The 16,382-nt window shown below is 39.2% G+C and overlaps 1 protein-coding gene across 1 annotated transcript; it reads left to right on the top strand.

Annotated features, from left to right (window-relative positions):
• Positions 1-294: 294 nt before the first annotated feature.
• On the top strand, positions 295-14,875 carry LOC117788790. Its single transcript, XM_034627658.1, has 3 exons — positions 295-2,103; positions 13,105-13,335; positions 13,744-14,875. The coding sequence occupies exons 1-3, from the start codon at positions 447-449 to the stop codon at positions 13,860-13,862; spliced, it is 2,007 nt and encodes a 668-aa protein (XP_034483549.1). The 5' UTR covers positions 295-446; the 3' UTR covers positions 13,863-14,875.
• The last annotated feature ends 1,507 nt before the right edge of the window (positions 14,876-16,382 follow it).

The following is a 16,382-nucleotide window of genomic DNA, read 5'->3' as shown; positions in this document are numbered from 1 at the left end:
ATACTCGTACTCGTATGCAGAACGAATGAAAGTGTTCTCTATAACAAGCTCCAATTCGCTTCCCGACGACAGACGGAGTGGAGTGGAGCAAGCCCAAAGACAATTTGGTATGAGTTGCAACTGACTTCAAACATGCCTCAAACGGCACAAGACTGAATCGGACCAAAGCAAAGCAAAGCAAAGCCGAACTTGCAGAGCGGGCCAAGACAGCAGTCGATGTTGGTTGGGCCTGGCGAGCGGACGTGACGAGCGCGTGCAAAGACGAGAAAAGCGACAACGAAGACGAAAGCGAACACGAAAATAACGAAATAAAGACGAAGTAGTATAACGTAAAGCGACGCGAGTGTAACGACTGTGCGTGTGTGCGTTGTGTGTCTGTGCTTGTGTGCGTGTGTGTATGTTTTTTTAGCATGTGCAGCATTTGAGTAACGGCGACTTCGATCCAAATGGCCAACTGGACTCTGGCCAGACGCTGGATCGAGGCCAGCAGGCTGCTGCTGCTGCTTCTGATCATCCTGCAGCTTATTGCAGCAACGCCAGCGGCGCGCAATTCAAATCCCAACAGCAACAACAATAACAATAACAATATTTGGCGACGCGTTCGTCTCGTGACGAGCGTTAGTGCCAATTCCCCAGTTCAGGAACGTGAACGCAATGCTTATCAGCTGCTCAAGGCCAACAACAGTAGCAGCAGCACCACTAGCACTACTACCAGCACCACTACAACAACCACCACAACCACAACAACAACAGCTGCACCACGTCGCAGTGCCAAGCAATTGTTGCGTCGTGAGGATCTCAATGTGCACGAGAGCAACATATCGAGTGCAGCACGTTTGGAAATGTCCACGGAGTTCTTTGTGGTGCCCACAATGAAAGCAGTGACCAGGAGCCACAACAGCACCGCTACAACTGCCACGCCCACGCGTAGTCAGGGCGCCCGAGCACGCTCCGCAAATACGCCGCGTGCCACACAAGGCGGCAGTGCGACACCACCGAGCATTGTGTCCACCACACAGCTGCCGTTTGCCGGATTGCGCAAGGAGGTTTGGGTGGTGCCCGTCCTGGTGCTGGCCAGCCTCACCATGCTGATGATGGGCGCCTTTGAGATCTTTGTGCTGTTTAAGGCCTGGCGCACGTCGCCATCGCGTCGTCATCTGTTTCTGGGTCAAATGCTCCTGCTGGGATTGTTCGCCTGTGCCGGATTGGGAGCTGTCATTACAGCTCAGCCCACACTGCTCAGCTGTGGCGCCATACGCTTTGGTGTGGGCGTTGCCTATGCTTTGGTATTCGCCGCTCTTCTGGTCAAATGTGTCTTCCTGATCAGCCTCAATGGTGGCGTCTATTTGCCGGCTCCGTATCAGGGTCTCTTGCTGCTTTTCGCCCTGCTCATCCAAGTGGCCATTGGAGCACAGTGGCTGCTAACACAGCCACCGGAGATCTATACGACAAGTGTGCCGGTCATGGGCAGTGGTTTCCTATCCACCACAGTGGCATCGCAGACCAACTACTCGGCTCTGTTCTATCCCACATCCTACACAACGCTGGACGGCACACCGGAGATCTACACGAGAATTGCCGCAGTGAGCACCGTGCTCATTCCGCTGTGCAAGACGCAGTTCTCGGAGCTGCTCTTCTCGCTGATCTACATTGTGTTCCTCATCGTGTTCATTGCGGTGCTGGCGATCAAATCGCGTGGCATACGTGACAATTATCGGGAGGCGACATACATTGGCCTGGCCATTGGCGGCGCTATTCCCATTTGGCTGGGCTGGATGCTCTGTGGCCTGGCCGTTGCGGAGCGGCATAAGGATGCATGCATTGCCTTTGGATTGGTTGCCACATCGGCTACCGTCTTCCTGGTCATGTTTATGCCCAAGGGCAGACAGCTGGCGGCCATGGGCAAGGAGGGTCTCTATGTCGAGGATCGCGAGGAGCAGTTCAGTTCGTTGAGTCGCGCCGGCTCCGGCTATTCACCATCCTTCTTCCACTTCAAGCCCATCAAATACGGCGTGATGAGTGGCTGTGGCTTGCCGAACTCGGCAACAAACACAGGCCAGGGACTCAGCTCCAAGCACTGCTCTAGTGCCAACAATGGCGGAGGTAAGTCATGTTAAAATTGTTTTATCTTAGGTTTAAGTTGAAGTTTATCCACTTTCAAGTTTGTCACAATTGTCTGCAACGAATCACATTTACGTGTCGAGCCCAGACCCAGCCTTAACTGCAGGGTGTCCCTCCACTCAGCTGTCAGTTGCTATTCATTTTGTAATAACTTTCTTTTCTTGCTTCACATATGTATGGCGTATGCCGGGGAATGGGGGGGGTGGTGTGTTGCAAGCCTCAGGGCGAACTCTTGAACTCTTTGTTGTTTATCTGCTCGTTTAGTCTTTCTAAAAACAAAAAACAAAAACATAGAAAAGCAAAAGTCTTGACTTTCAAACGGTAGCCAACACTGCACAGTGGAACGAAAACTTTGCATAAAATAAACAAAAAAATAAAGCTCATTAATCTTTACGTTTTAAGATATTGTTTAGCATTTTGAATATAGTTCTCTACAATTTTATGCAGCAAAAAAAATAAAAAGTTGTCATTTTATATTATACAAATTGCACTCTAAATTCAATATAATGAAGTTGTACACATTGATACTTTAATTAATAAGTCAGCTCATTAATTATAATATTTTGAGGTATTTTTAAAGATTTGAAATCAAATGACTTAGGCAACGAACTTGATACAATTTCATTTGAATTTATAATTTCCAGTTTGACATTTATTAATTCGAAAAGTTCTTAGAAATCAAGTTATTTCACAAGATATTGTTATCTTGCCACCACTGTGCGGCGATAACAACTGGGCTTAAAATTGTTTTGCCATGCCGTGTAATTGTTTGGCATATTAATTTCCTCGAGGCCGTCGTGTAAGCCAAGTGTAAAAAGAGCACACACATGGAGTTATCCATGTGTCTATCTGCCAGTGTGTCTGTCCGTCCATCTGTCTTTCTATCTGGCTGTATCTATCTCAATGTTCATTTGTGTGCTCGCACGGCTGCTTTCATTTTCGTTGGTGAGAACGTCGCACAAGTTCGTTGCTGAAGTCTTTTGATTTAGTTACCTCTGCTGCTGCGGCTTTCTTAATAATTTTTGATAACTGCTACGTTGTGGCTACTGCGGTGTAAATGTGGCCATCAACGAGATCTTATTTATTAGGCAGATTTCACATTTGGTCATTAAAAGGTGTTAAATGTCATTGTCAATTTGTAGAAATTAGTCGTGACCTCCGGCAAATGGCGAATGAGGCATCAAGCACATTGTCAAAGCGGCAAGTGAAAAGTGGCAAGTGGAAAAAGAATGCCATCCAAGGAGATCATTTCGCGATTTATGAACCGCTTAACAATAATATTTGCTTAAATATTTGTTTGAAATTTCTAAACAACAACAACAATAGCATCAAAGCCGATAAGCTAACAAAAAGTCTTTTATGTTGGCTTTCTAATGAAAGCAAAAACAGTTGGATATGCTGGCAATGGAAAGAAGAGGGGCAGATAGAGGGAAGGTAATGGATAGATGTGCGTGTCCGAAACATGTAACACACATTTTTACACTTTACGTAATTTAATTAATAAAATTCCATTAAATTTACGATTACATCAAACAATTAACGAAATATTTATAGCCAAAAGAAAGTAGATACACGTAATTGGACAAAGGCGAATCTTAAATGCGCTTTCAAGGGTTGGGCAGAGGTAGCTCATAGATACTATGATTTCCCATTTAGCTTAGATGTAATTATTTTCAAAGCGTCAATTTGACAGTTAAAAAATATTTCCATCAGATAGTGTAGTACATTAATTTCTTATAATCTGACTTAAATTTAATAAAATAGCTAATTTTTTATGTAGCATTTTTGATGACAAACAAGATTATTATTTTTCTAGCTTTTTTTTTAAGTTTATTCAAGTTTGCTTGCAATTTTTTTCATTGAGATAAACAAGTCTAATCATAAATAACAATTTAAGTCTGTACACTTAATTAGTTATTGGTTTTTAAATGAATACGATCGTAAATCGCATTATTTAATAACTGATTAGTCATATTAAAAGTGCAAATGCTGACTTGCCATGGGATATTCTCAGCGTTTAAGCTCTTTTAAGCCAACTTACATAACAATTCTTCTGGTTAGGGTATAAATGTTGCAATAATTTACCGAATTATAGCACTGCGCCGCTGGGCTTAAGTAGGAAGCGTTGCACATGGCAGCTACTTGACGGCGACGACGACTCTCTGTTTATGTGTGAGTGTGTATGTAAGATTGCAGCTCTTGCCACGCATGAAAGCAAATACAACCGATACAAAGCATAGGCAAAGCTAGAGCTGGAGTTGGAGTTGGAGCTGGAGCCTCTCAGCCCACAACTGAAACGCTTCGTCTCACGCCAAGTGCCTGTGGGCAGCCTCACTCTGCGTCTGGGTCTACCCTATCGCTGTACAAAGAAAGCGAGACAGTCAGACAGACAGACGGAGACGGACGAGAAGACAGACAACTAGACAGACAAAATATAGGTAGGTACGTATATAGATAGATAAATGAAAGATATAGTACTTTTGCCATGCTACATATATACGTCAAACTGTCTGCAATTGAAAGTGCATTTGAGGGTAACAGCAACAACAACAGATACAACAACAACAACAAGATCAGCTATGACAAAAAAAAATAAAGCAAACCAAAACCCAAAGACAAATGTCTGGAGACACAGAGCACAAAATCAAAGTTGGCACAGGGCTTAACAAGCAAACGGAGCCGGAGCTGGAGACGGAGACGGAGCTGAGCCGAGCTGAGCTGACATTATCGGGTACCGTCCCATGTCCGGGCTCTGGCATGTGTGTGGGTTGTAGTTGTGATTTGAGCCAAGCCAAGCCAAGCCAAGTCGAGTCGCGTTGAGTGAAGTGAGTGAGGTGCAGGCAAAAGGGTTTTTGCTTGATTAAGGGCAAAAAAATCAAAATAAAAATAAAATTAAAAACTGGAGCTACGTGGGCTGCACAAGTAAAAAAAAGTAAAAAATAATAAAAAGAAATCAAAACAGCAAACAAATTTACATAAACCAAAGTCAAAAGCAAAAGTTGTTAAATAACAAAAGACTTAGGCACCAAACCGGCACAGTCAGATAATTTGTAATGATTGAAAGCTTACAGAACAATATGGCAAGTTCTATAGTAATGTAAGAACATGCTATCAAAAAATTTGTTTGATCGGTTTTTGATTCTTATAAATACCGTTTTCTGAGTTTTTCTTTTTACTATAAGTGAATAAAGTCCTTCAAGTCCTTCCTTTAACAAATATTTATATCCTCTTAATAAAGTAAATTAGTTTGAAATTGTACAGGGAACAAATGTAAATTTTATAATATTTGGTAGTACAAACACTTTTCATTGAAATAGGATATAAGTAACTCAAATTTGGCTTAGCTAGAAATTCATTTCATTTATAATAAATATTAGTTTTCTGAGTTAATTAAACCATCTTCAACTTCAGCAGAAGTCCAGTCATTTATTCGAAATCGATAATTAAGTTTCAGGCAAGTAAAATAACCGTTCTTATAGGTAAGGTAGAACCCACAGTCAAATGGTTTCTAATAAACCCACAATATCAAATTTCCTGTCAAACCCTATACCAAGCACAGATACCATAAGCATACCTGCAACTGTATATACATATGTGTGTGTGTGTGTGTGTGGTCGTTCCCAGTAAGCAGTTCGGCACATAATTCACTGAGCAATTTGCAACAATAAACTAAACGACAGCTAACGGCGTTGACGCCAAGGAATGAGCCAAAGTCTGAGTCGAGGTTGAGCCAAAGACTTGGAATCGTTCGATGATTGTTGAGCCAAAGGCAAAGGCAAAGCCAAAGACGAGGAACGCAGATTGACAGCTTCAGCTACAGCTACAGCTACAGCTTCGGTTTCAGATCTTGGCAGAGCTCACTGGTCTGGTTGTTGTTGCTGCTGCTGTTTGTTATTGTTGTTGCGACGCGTCGCCAACATGGCCAAGGATCGGCGAGCTGCTGACTCGCGATATGGCCGATATGAGCAGGCCGGCGGTTGCCGTTGATTGAACGCGCATAAACCGCTTGAAAAGAGTTCAAGGTTGCTCGCTTTAATTGAAGGCGCATTGTTGTAACAGCTACAACACCGCCAACCTGGCCGACACGACAACGATGATGATGACGATGACGATGGCGATGACGACTACGACGACAGCAGCAGGGAGCAACTGAACAAACTGTGCGATGACAGGCCTAGTCACAAAAATAGACACTCAGAGGGAGGTTCAATAAATATGTGGGTTTTGCCAAGAGTAAAAAGTAGTAAATCAGCTAAATAAATACATTAACTTTTAGGATGAAAAGTTGGAAAATTGACATGACGTGATCCTTATTTTATATTGGAGTTTAAATATATTGACTATCAATTCGTTAAATATATTATAATATTAGCAATTAAAAAATTAACAGATAAAGCTATACAAATTTATGTTTTATCCAAGAAAAAAGTCGCTAACAATGTCTTTTAATTTATTAAGTAATTAAGTACAGAAACCTAGAAAAATCAAGTTGTGTGTGAAAAAATACTAAGCTTAAATATTTAAAGGCGCAAAATAAGATGACAATCACTTTTGTCTATAGATGGATAAGATTATTTGAAAGTTAACTAAGTACTCAATGAACCACCCCATGATTTAGGTACTTCCGCCGCGGTTGCATGATGAAATCATTTTTTTGTTGTTGTTGTTTTTAAAGCTTTTCAATGATGTGTCGTCGTCAGGCACTTGAACTGGCGATGGCCACTTGGTCAGTAAGGTAGAGATGAGGTAGATGCATCTGCCATGGCCTTTGTTCTATGCGACGGCGCATTTTTTCGTAATTTTATTGAGTGACTTTATGCCAGGCAGATACATACATAAAATCAATCATTCATGCCAATGGCTGAAGCGACGACAATAACAATAATAATAACAGCCAATGATAATAATAATAATAATAACAACAGCAACAACAATGCTAATTCACTTACTTGTGTTGTCAACTTGGTTACCTGGGAGAAGGTTAAGAGTTGCGCGGAAGTTTTTTTTTGTGTTTTATGTCTTGCTCGCATGTTTATCTTTGGGATATGTCAATAGTTATCTGTACAATAAGCCGCCAGAGGAGGCCATAATGAAATATCGGATTAACTGTGCCGACTTTGAGACTTGAAACACTTAAAAAACTGATCGATCTTTCAATGTCAACAACAGCTAGAGTGTTGGGAACTTGAGAAATGGAAAGAAAGTTCTGTTATAATTAACATAATTCTCGATATTTAAAAGAATTATTCATAAATCGAATCACCTTAACCTACCTAAATTGGTCGCCAAAGTCTTTTGTTAAACAAATCGTAGGTCATCAAAAAGCATGTCAAATGAGTTGATAATTGAGTTTAAATAAGCTTATCATTCTTTAGAAAAATTAAAGCAACTGTTTTCTTTGAAATAAAGGTGAGAAATATTCAACTTTTACTTCTAAAAAAGTTGTACAATACAATTGTTTTTGCTATATAAAAACCAGTTTGTCATATGATTTGGTAGTAAGAGATCATTTATATTCCTATAGTTAGCTTTCCTAAAGCTTCTCCGTAAGACCACAAAAAAGAACACCTTGCTAATGAAACTTGTGTTTGAAACAGAATAACAACAATTTATAATCGAAAACTAAATGAAAAATAGTAACTGATCACTTTTTCAATATTTTTTGCTATATTTTTAATAATATTATAAGGTTTAATCATTAATCGATCATCTAAAGTTTATTCAACTGTTTTCCAATACAAAAATATACTTTTCTTTAGTCAAATTCTGCAATTTGAGACCCTATAAAAAAACTGGTTTGATTGATTCGAGTGGTTCATTGAATTGCTATGACCACCAGCATCAGCTGTCAAAAAACAGCAAATATTGGAGATGAAAAAAAATCGATTAGCCTCAATTGTTCTAAGCCCTCTTCAAACAAAAACCAAAGACTTAGGCAACGAACTTGAAATTGAAAAATTTAACAGCAACAAAAAAAGGAAAACAAATTGAATTGAACAGAAAATGAACAGCAAAGAACTGACGATGACGATGGCGTAACGTACAAATCTGTGAAGTACGTGTTGCTGAGTATCTTTGTGTGTATGTGTGTGTTGGAAACTTAATATATGAGTCGAGTAAACGCTGCAGCACGTGCTTGAAACGAGCGTCACTGTATATTACCACAAAATTATAGCGGTTTTGCAATAACAGCGTCCCAGTCGATGGCTGAGAGTAAGACTGAGCCTGAAACTCATGGATGATATTTAAGTTTTCGCCTAGAAATAGCAGCCACAGCTAAAGACAGAGTCAGAGGCAGAGTCAGAGTCAGAGCTGGAGCGAACGATGTGGACGACGTTGTAAACGTAATCGATAACCAGTTCCGAATTGTTGCAATGAAACCGAAAGCGGAAAAGCCAAGCGATTGAAGTAGTCAACCAGCCAGGCAGCGAGCCAGTCAGTTAGCTAGCCAAGCGAGTGGAGCAGCAGAAGCAACCACAGCAGCAACCACAGCAGCCACCACCACCACCATCACCACAGCAGCCAATGAGCCATGTCAACTGCATACGTTAAATTATTACGCTAAATTGGCCAAGAGCAAGCGCTGCTGCGTACGGTATCAGATACTCGTTGATTTGCGGTTAATGCCAGCACGCACATAATGCAAATTGAATTGTAGCAATTTGAAGGTCATACGCCCTTCGTCGAAATATGCAAATTGCCAACTGCGTTGCGATCATGTGAAAAAGTGCAACTCTTCCGCTTAGAACTTAAATCTAACTGTGGCTATGACCCTTGTTTGCTAGCAAAAGCGAGCCACGTTCATGACAATGAACTCGACACAGACAGATACAGAGAGAGAGTGATAGAGAGATAGAGAGAGAGAGAGAGAGAGAGGGTAAGAGCTCCCAACGAACGTGGCCAATTAGTTATAATGCTGCTTCGTGATATCACAACATCTGGCAACTCACTCTCGAAGAACTCACACACACACACACACATACAGCCACACATACATACGTAGTCATAGTAAAGCCCAGAGAAGCCAAGTACTTGGGACGGAAGACCCCAGAGCTGTAGTTGAAGTTCGAGCTGAAGCCAATAAGGAAAAACTCGACGCTCGCCAAGGAAATTACTCAAGTCTGCAAAGTATGTAGCAACAAACAACAACAACAGCAACAGCAACAGCAACAATAAGAATACTTTGCAGCGGCTAGAACAACGACAGCAACAACAACAACAACAAGAGCGAACAATGACAATCTGCACGTAGCAATCAGTCAACGTGCGGCAGTTGGTTTAACTTTAACTTGTTGCCAGCGATACTACGTGTGAGACACTGAGAGGGAGACTGAGAGAGGGAGAAGCTGGGGTAGAGAGGGAGGCAGGTAGATCCGGCAACGACAACAGCAAAATGCAAAACGTGGAAAAACGTTAGCGGTTAGTTGACTGTCAATAGAGATGGGCAATTATGTGATTTTCATGGTCAAGGTGGAAAGAAAGAAAAATCGTTGAACTTGCTCAAATGTCAGATGAAAATGCCGGAAAAGCTTTAAAATACCTAAATAATAATGAAAGAAACGGCTAACTTAGCTATTATTGGTTGCAATTTTTGACATAACGTTTTTTTAAGTATCTATAAAACACACTTTACGATAATTAAGTTTTAAAGCTTATTTTACATAACAAATTAATTTACAATTATTTTTTGATTAAGTTTTTATAAAATATACGTAAATTATGTATTACTTTCAACAATAGGTACTTGAATATAAATAAATAATAAATATTTTTAAGACACAATTAAAAGTATTTTGAGTAATTATTGAGTTAAGGTCAAGGAATTAATTTCTATTTTTTCATAAAATATAATCTATTAATTACTTTAAAAACAAAATTCTTTAATATAGCTAGCTAATAAATATTTATTAAACAGAATTAAAATTAGAATAAATATGTATTAATTTAGGACCAATTGAACCTTTAAGTAACTTCAAGAAGTCAACAGTGACAGGCCATCACTAGCAGTCACTGTCATCGCTAGCACACTGCGAATTTACGCCCACACATGCAAGCACAGATGCACCAATACTAATGCACTGGGGAACACGCACGAGTTGAGCCTGGTCATACATATTTGCACTTAATTAGTCATTTATTTTTTGTTGTTGTGGCTCATTTTCTAGCTAGGTTTTTTTTTGCTATGATTCTTGTTGTTTTTGTTGGCAGTCGAGCAAGAGGCAGCAGCCACAATGTGGCATATTTTATGCAAGCGAGCATAATTCATAATATAATAGTAAGGCGAGCTGACAGACACTTTAGCAGAAGAGCAGAAGCTATTGCTCATTTGTGAAGAATCTCATTTTCCGGGCTCTGCAAATGGAATCAGGCAGCAGCCAAGAATTAAGCCAAATTTGCCGCTTCAGCTGCAGCCGCAACAAACAAGTTTGCAAATGTGCAACACACATTCGAAAAAACACACACGCACACACACACACGGGAACATACAGAGAGTGAGTGAGAGAGGCGCATATACACATGTATTTTCATTTTCTGACACATAATTCCAGATTCACAGCTCGTGCGCCGCCAGAGCAACCAGAAGAAACAAGCGAGCTTAATTGCAGTATTTGTTCTAAGTTAATTAGAAAACCAAGACCGCGAACTAAAACATCAGGGGGGTAAGAGAGGAAGGGGGAAAGGAGACGGAGGACAGAGGCCAGTCGGGGCATAAGCTTTTGCAATGGCAAAAGAAAAGCCAGATGTGTGTAACTGCTGCATTTAACACTGTCAAGAGTTCAGCAGGCAGCCCAGTCAAACCCAGAGACCAGTCACAGCCCCATTCCCGGTGTCAGCTCCAGACCCAGACTCAGATCCAGAAGCCAGCTTAGCAGAATTTCCGAGTCAACGTTTTTATTTATCTCAGCCTCTGTTATTTTTGTTCGGTTTTTATGTCATTAACATAGTTTACGAGTACTACGTGTGTCTGTGTGTGTGTGTGTGTGTGTGCTGTTTTCTTACATTGGGCCTGCAAGCTGTTGAAAATATAATAATCATAATTTATAAGCCATGTCTGAAAAATCGGGCAGCGGCGACAGGCGTATACAGCTTGGGCAGGCTCACAGCCGGTTGATTGGCTCGCATTTGTTTGGCTTTGCATGTTAATAATATTTATTTTTAAACTTATATATATGAACTTAATTCTCTGGCGGCTAATGATAATCCCAAATTCGCTCACAAAAATAGAACTTCAAGAGTTGTCAAACAAAAGACTCAAGCGACAAACTTGTTGAGATTGCTACCTAATTACTGACAAGTTTGTCTAGTTTATAATATAATTGTTGCTAATATGCTAATTAGAGGGCTTATGCAAGCTTAAACAAAAGACTTAGGCGACAAACTCGAAGTGCAATTAAGCTTAGCAGAAAGACTTAGGCAACAAACTTGAGTGCAGTAAATCATTATTAAACTGATTAATATTTATAAGATTGCAGCTGTTATTCGCATTTATAAATAAACCATTTAAGGGTTTTTATAAAAAAATAATTACAAGTTGATTTTATCTAAATCAAGAGATTTCAACAACAAATCATTTTAGCTATGGATTCCCGGTATAATTAGAGACGCAACTGCTTAAGGTCTATTTTGTTTGTTTCTATCAGCATATCTTGTTTTTGCTGTTAATTCGCTTTAAAAACCATCTTGTTAAATAGCTTAAACTAATGGAAACTAGTAAATCAGCTGAGTTAACGATAAACATCATATTTAGTGATATTTTCATAGTTCAATGACATGAAAGTTATATAAACAGTCGGAACATGGTTGAGGGGACTCTGATCTTTGATGAGTGTAATCAATTATATGCTTATGTGAACTTTAAAGTGTCATAAAATATGGATATATGCTGTTAATGACCTTGTTGAACATAATATAAAAACTGTAATAAGCAAACGCTTAAGGTTTAGCTCAATACGAAAAGCGAACAATAATCAACAGATGCAAAGCAGACTTTCTCTATGGCTTGAGGGTGTTATAAAGTTGGCCCATTGACACGAAAGGTTTTAGCTCAGATTTTGGCATCATTAATGCTCTCATAAATTACTGCTTAGCTCTGGCGCTTAGGCAAAGGCAAAAGTGTGAAATATGACAAAGTAATTTTTGAATTTAGGTTTTCTGTGTAGCTCAGTCAGTTGGCCAGTTGGGTCAGTCTGGCTAATTAGTGGTCGGACGTAAGTGGTTTGAGCCGCAATGTGTGCCCAATGCGGCAATTGTGACATCTTTTTTTATATTATACATATAATATTTTTTTTTATGATTGCTATAAACCTTAGACTTTTTTTACCTTGCACTCAATTAATTTCTATATATACATGTATTTATTTTTCTATCACATATTTTTTTCAATCCATCATACATCATCATCGTCATCATTTTATCATCATCATTGCGACACACAATCACAAACTTATCATTACAATGGCAACAACAACACGAATCCAAAATATTCAATGGTCACCCTCATCGAATTTGTCAACATCATACAATATTCTCGACACGCTCACAACTCACACACACACATATGTACACACAACATACATTACATAATCTTTTCATGTTGTTTTTCTTATTTCTCTTATTTTATTCATCAATCATTTTGAATATCGTTTTCTCATTTTTGGTTTTGTTTCCGGTATTATACCTTTTTCAAATTTAATTAAATTTACATTGATTGTTAAAAAAAAATACAAACAACAACTGTTATTTGTATGTGCGACATCACCAAATAATTATTGTACATATATTTACCCTATATATATATATATATTTATATGCATATGTCTGTGTGTGTGTCACGTCTGGATTTTGATTTTGGTTTGGCTTGGAATTGCTATCGATAAAACGCACACACGCACGCACATGCACATACACACACAAAACCAATACCAATATCAACAACAAAAAACCCTTTGCACATCAACAACCACACGGGTTCCGGGCCACCAGATCGAGTCGCTTTGGTCACCGCCGCACCGCCGAGCTATACACGTATGTATCACTATTTTCCAGCACATTTGAGCGCGCACCCGTTTTGCTATTACCCACCCGCACCACCGCCACCACCGCCCGCACCGCCCACACAGCTGGCCACACCGTTGACCCTCAAACAGCTGGGTAACTCGCTTACCTCCATGACACAGGCGGCGCAATTGGCCAAAACGCTGCGCTATGCGCCAGGTAATAACAAATGTTTAGTTCTATAGATCGATAAAATCTTTTTTAAACCAAGTAACAGTGTGAACGATTGACCACTGTTCAAGTAAAATATTTATTCTAAAACTTTACGGTTTACAAATCCAAATTATTTTTACAACTTATTTGATTTATTGGGGTTTTGTTTTGTCGTTTGCCATAATTAATACCTACGAGTAAAATTAAAATAAAAGATAACTTACACTTGCAGAAAAATATCTTTATCTGTCTAAGTTTAAATTTTAATTAATAAGTGTTTATTGAATTCCAAATGCACCTTAGAATTGACAGCAATATAAACCAATAATAAAAAGCGAAGATAATATAATTCATACTAGAAATTATTTTTATTTAAGTTATACTTTAATATATATTCTCTTACTCCATTTAAAGGCATGTTCATACGACCCGACGAAACGAATCTATATACGACGCTGGAGCCCACATTGAGCAGCAATCCGAATGTTTATTTCCAGCGCAGTGGCGCTGTGCATCCGGGAATATTGTACTGACTGCAGGCAGGAGAACAGGAGAAAATTGAGAGCCACCGGAGCTATCGAGAACACTGGAACTGAGTATTTTTTCTTAATATTAAGCAGCACATAGCGCTCCCCCCTTTCCCTCGCCCGTTCCCCTACACTCACTCATATATCCTTTATACGGCTCCCAAGGAGCAGCAATAAGTGAATGATGATTCAAATAAATAGTGTAATACATTTGTCATAATTGCTAAGCTTTTAGATTATATAAACTATATAAAAGATTAAGACACGCTAAATAAAATGTATATTCCTAAGACATCGAATTAATAAAAATGTGCTGAGATTTCGATATATTTAAGCGACAACATGAGCTCGAAATGGATTTACAATTTGTAATCCTAGATCAATATAAAGAATTAAATATTTTTCACCATTTACACAGGCCATATAAGTTTATACTTACGTTGATCTAATCAGTTTTTATTGACTATAGCTATTCTCATTTAGTCTGCAATAATGGTGAAATTTAGAAATATAGTAGATATCGATTGTTGCAGCCGATCGAATAGAATATAATATATGTATGGTATATCTAAGAAATTATTAAATTTAACATTCAATTCAGTTTTTAGTTAAGCAATCGATATCTATTATGCGATATCTAAAATAAAATAGTCCTAAGTACTCATGTCAAGTCTATATGATTTCAAATGATTAATTTTTGTGTTGAATTTTAATTGAAATAGTTTGTGTGGAACTTTAATTTAATAATTGTAATATTTCAAATGTTCAAATCGAGTTAATCTTGATGATTTCACACAGTTTTATAACGCACTAAGATTAATGCCTTCATGAGCAATTAAGCCCCAATAAAGCCCAACAATTTGTAAGCAAAACATTTGTATAGCCAAGTAAAAGATCGTTTAAGTCAACACACACAAAAAATGTTATATGTACATAATGCCTTCAGGCAACACACACACACACACACACACACACGATGAGCAAATACTCTCAATAAAAACCGATAAGAAATAAGAAAATAAAAACGAAACACAAAAAAAAAAAACAAAAACAGAAACAGAAAACAACTTACACTCAATTACGAGTTGTTGTATCACACAACGATTACGATTACAATTACAATTATATATAATTGCAAATTATTGGCATTGCAGCGCCTATTAACGCCTTCAAACAAACAGGCAAGAGCCTGTAACTGGTATAGTTTATAGACTATACTTTACTTTGGGAGTGGGGGGACCTATATTATTGGATGCCGATGCGGCAGCGGCGCTGCATATTTCAAATAATTTCTTAACGCTTTGAGAGATTGGGTGCCAGTTGGTTAAACGTTAATGTTGAGCTATTATTGCCAAGTTCTAAGTGTAAGTGCCTTAAAGCAATTCCATTACACAGAGGCAGGGGCGTAGGCAAGCTGATGTCTAAGAGGGGAGGGACTAAATAAATATTTTAATTGAATTGTTACTTATTTTTTTAAATGATAACTTGTGTATTGCTTGTATAAATTAAAGATTGACAAATCTGAACGGAAATTCAATTAGACACAGCACACTTTTAAGAGGGGATCTTATCATCTAGCTCTAAGTACCCCTTCTTGTTAACGCCACTGTCTTAGCCAACGCCTATCAATTGACCCTATAAGGCAACTTAAAGATACACATACAAATGCAAGCCGAGGGCGTGTAGAGTGAGGCAAGAAGTGATCCACAGACTTTCAGCCTCGCATTAATTAAGTGCAACAATGCGGCTTACAGAGTGAACAACGTACAGATTCGAATGCAGCCTGAAGATGGACACATACGTAGTACTTACATACATAGTTACCACAACCACATGGAGAGTCACTTCCACAGCACGTCGTTCGTATTAATGACATTTCTCACGAACATTTTGCCAGAGCTACCGACAACGTACATAGAGTGAGTGAGAGGGAGACAGTGTCATGTCCAGATGTCCAGTCTCCAAGGCATGTCAGTGTCTGCATCTCTGGTCTCCGCACTCGACTCCATTCGTTGAGTCGCCTCGGTTCAATTAGGCGCGCCTTCAAATCACAAGTCAATCAAAGTTGTTAGATTTGCCGTCCTTAGTTTTGAAACGTAGTCTAGGTCTGGGACTATGTCTCAGCCTCTGCCTCTGCCTTTGCCTCTATCTATGTCTATGTCTATGTCCAGATCTGAGTCTAGGTCTGGGTCCTAGCAGTGACTGCCAGGTCTGGCGGGTTGACATCTTTGACATGGCACTGTGGCGGCATCAATTACAACATCTATGACAGCACAGCGTGAAATGTTTGTACATGTCTCGGCGGCGCTTCCGATGGGACCAATTAGCCCTAAGTAGGCATTTCAATGGACTCTGCAATTAGCCAAAATCGAAAGCAACAATTTCATTTCATCATGCCCATCATCATTATCAGCATCATCTCATCTCATCGCGCATCGACCATCACCCATTGCCAATCACCAATCGATCACCCGTATACGATATGGAGCTCCAATTTCGATCCTATTTCTATCTCTACCAAGGGGC

The sequence above is a fragment of the Drosophila innubila genome, assembly GCF_004354385.1.
Source record: "Drosophila innubila isolate TH190305 chromosome 3L unlocalized genomic scaffold, UK_Dinn_1.0 0_D_3L, whole genome shotgun sequence".
NCBI lineage: Eukaryota > Metazoa > Arthropoda > Insecta > Diptera > Drosophilidae > Drosophila > Drosophila innubila.
Note: the sequence above shows the minus strand (reverse complement) of the source record. Positions and strands in the feature narration are given on the sequence as shown.

Excerpts from the sequence above, each read along its gene's own strand:
- LOC117788790 (XM_034627658.1), top strand. The coding sequence starts at position 447 with ATGGCCAACTGGACTCTGGCCAGACGCTGGATCGAGGCCAGCAGGCTG. Across the intron at positions 2,104-13,104 it reads TAGTGCCAACAATGGCGGAG|ATCGAGTCGCTTTGGTCACC; the intron begins GTAAGTCATGTT and ends CCGGGCCACCAG. Across the intron at positions 13,336-13,743 it reads AACGCTGCGCTATGCGCCAG|GCATGTTCATACGACCCGAC; the intron begins GTAATAACAAAT and ends CTCCATTTAAAG.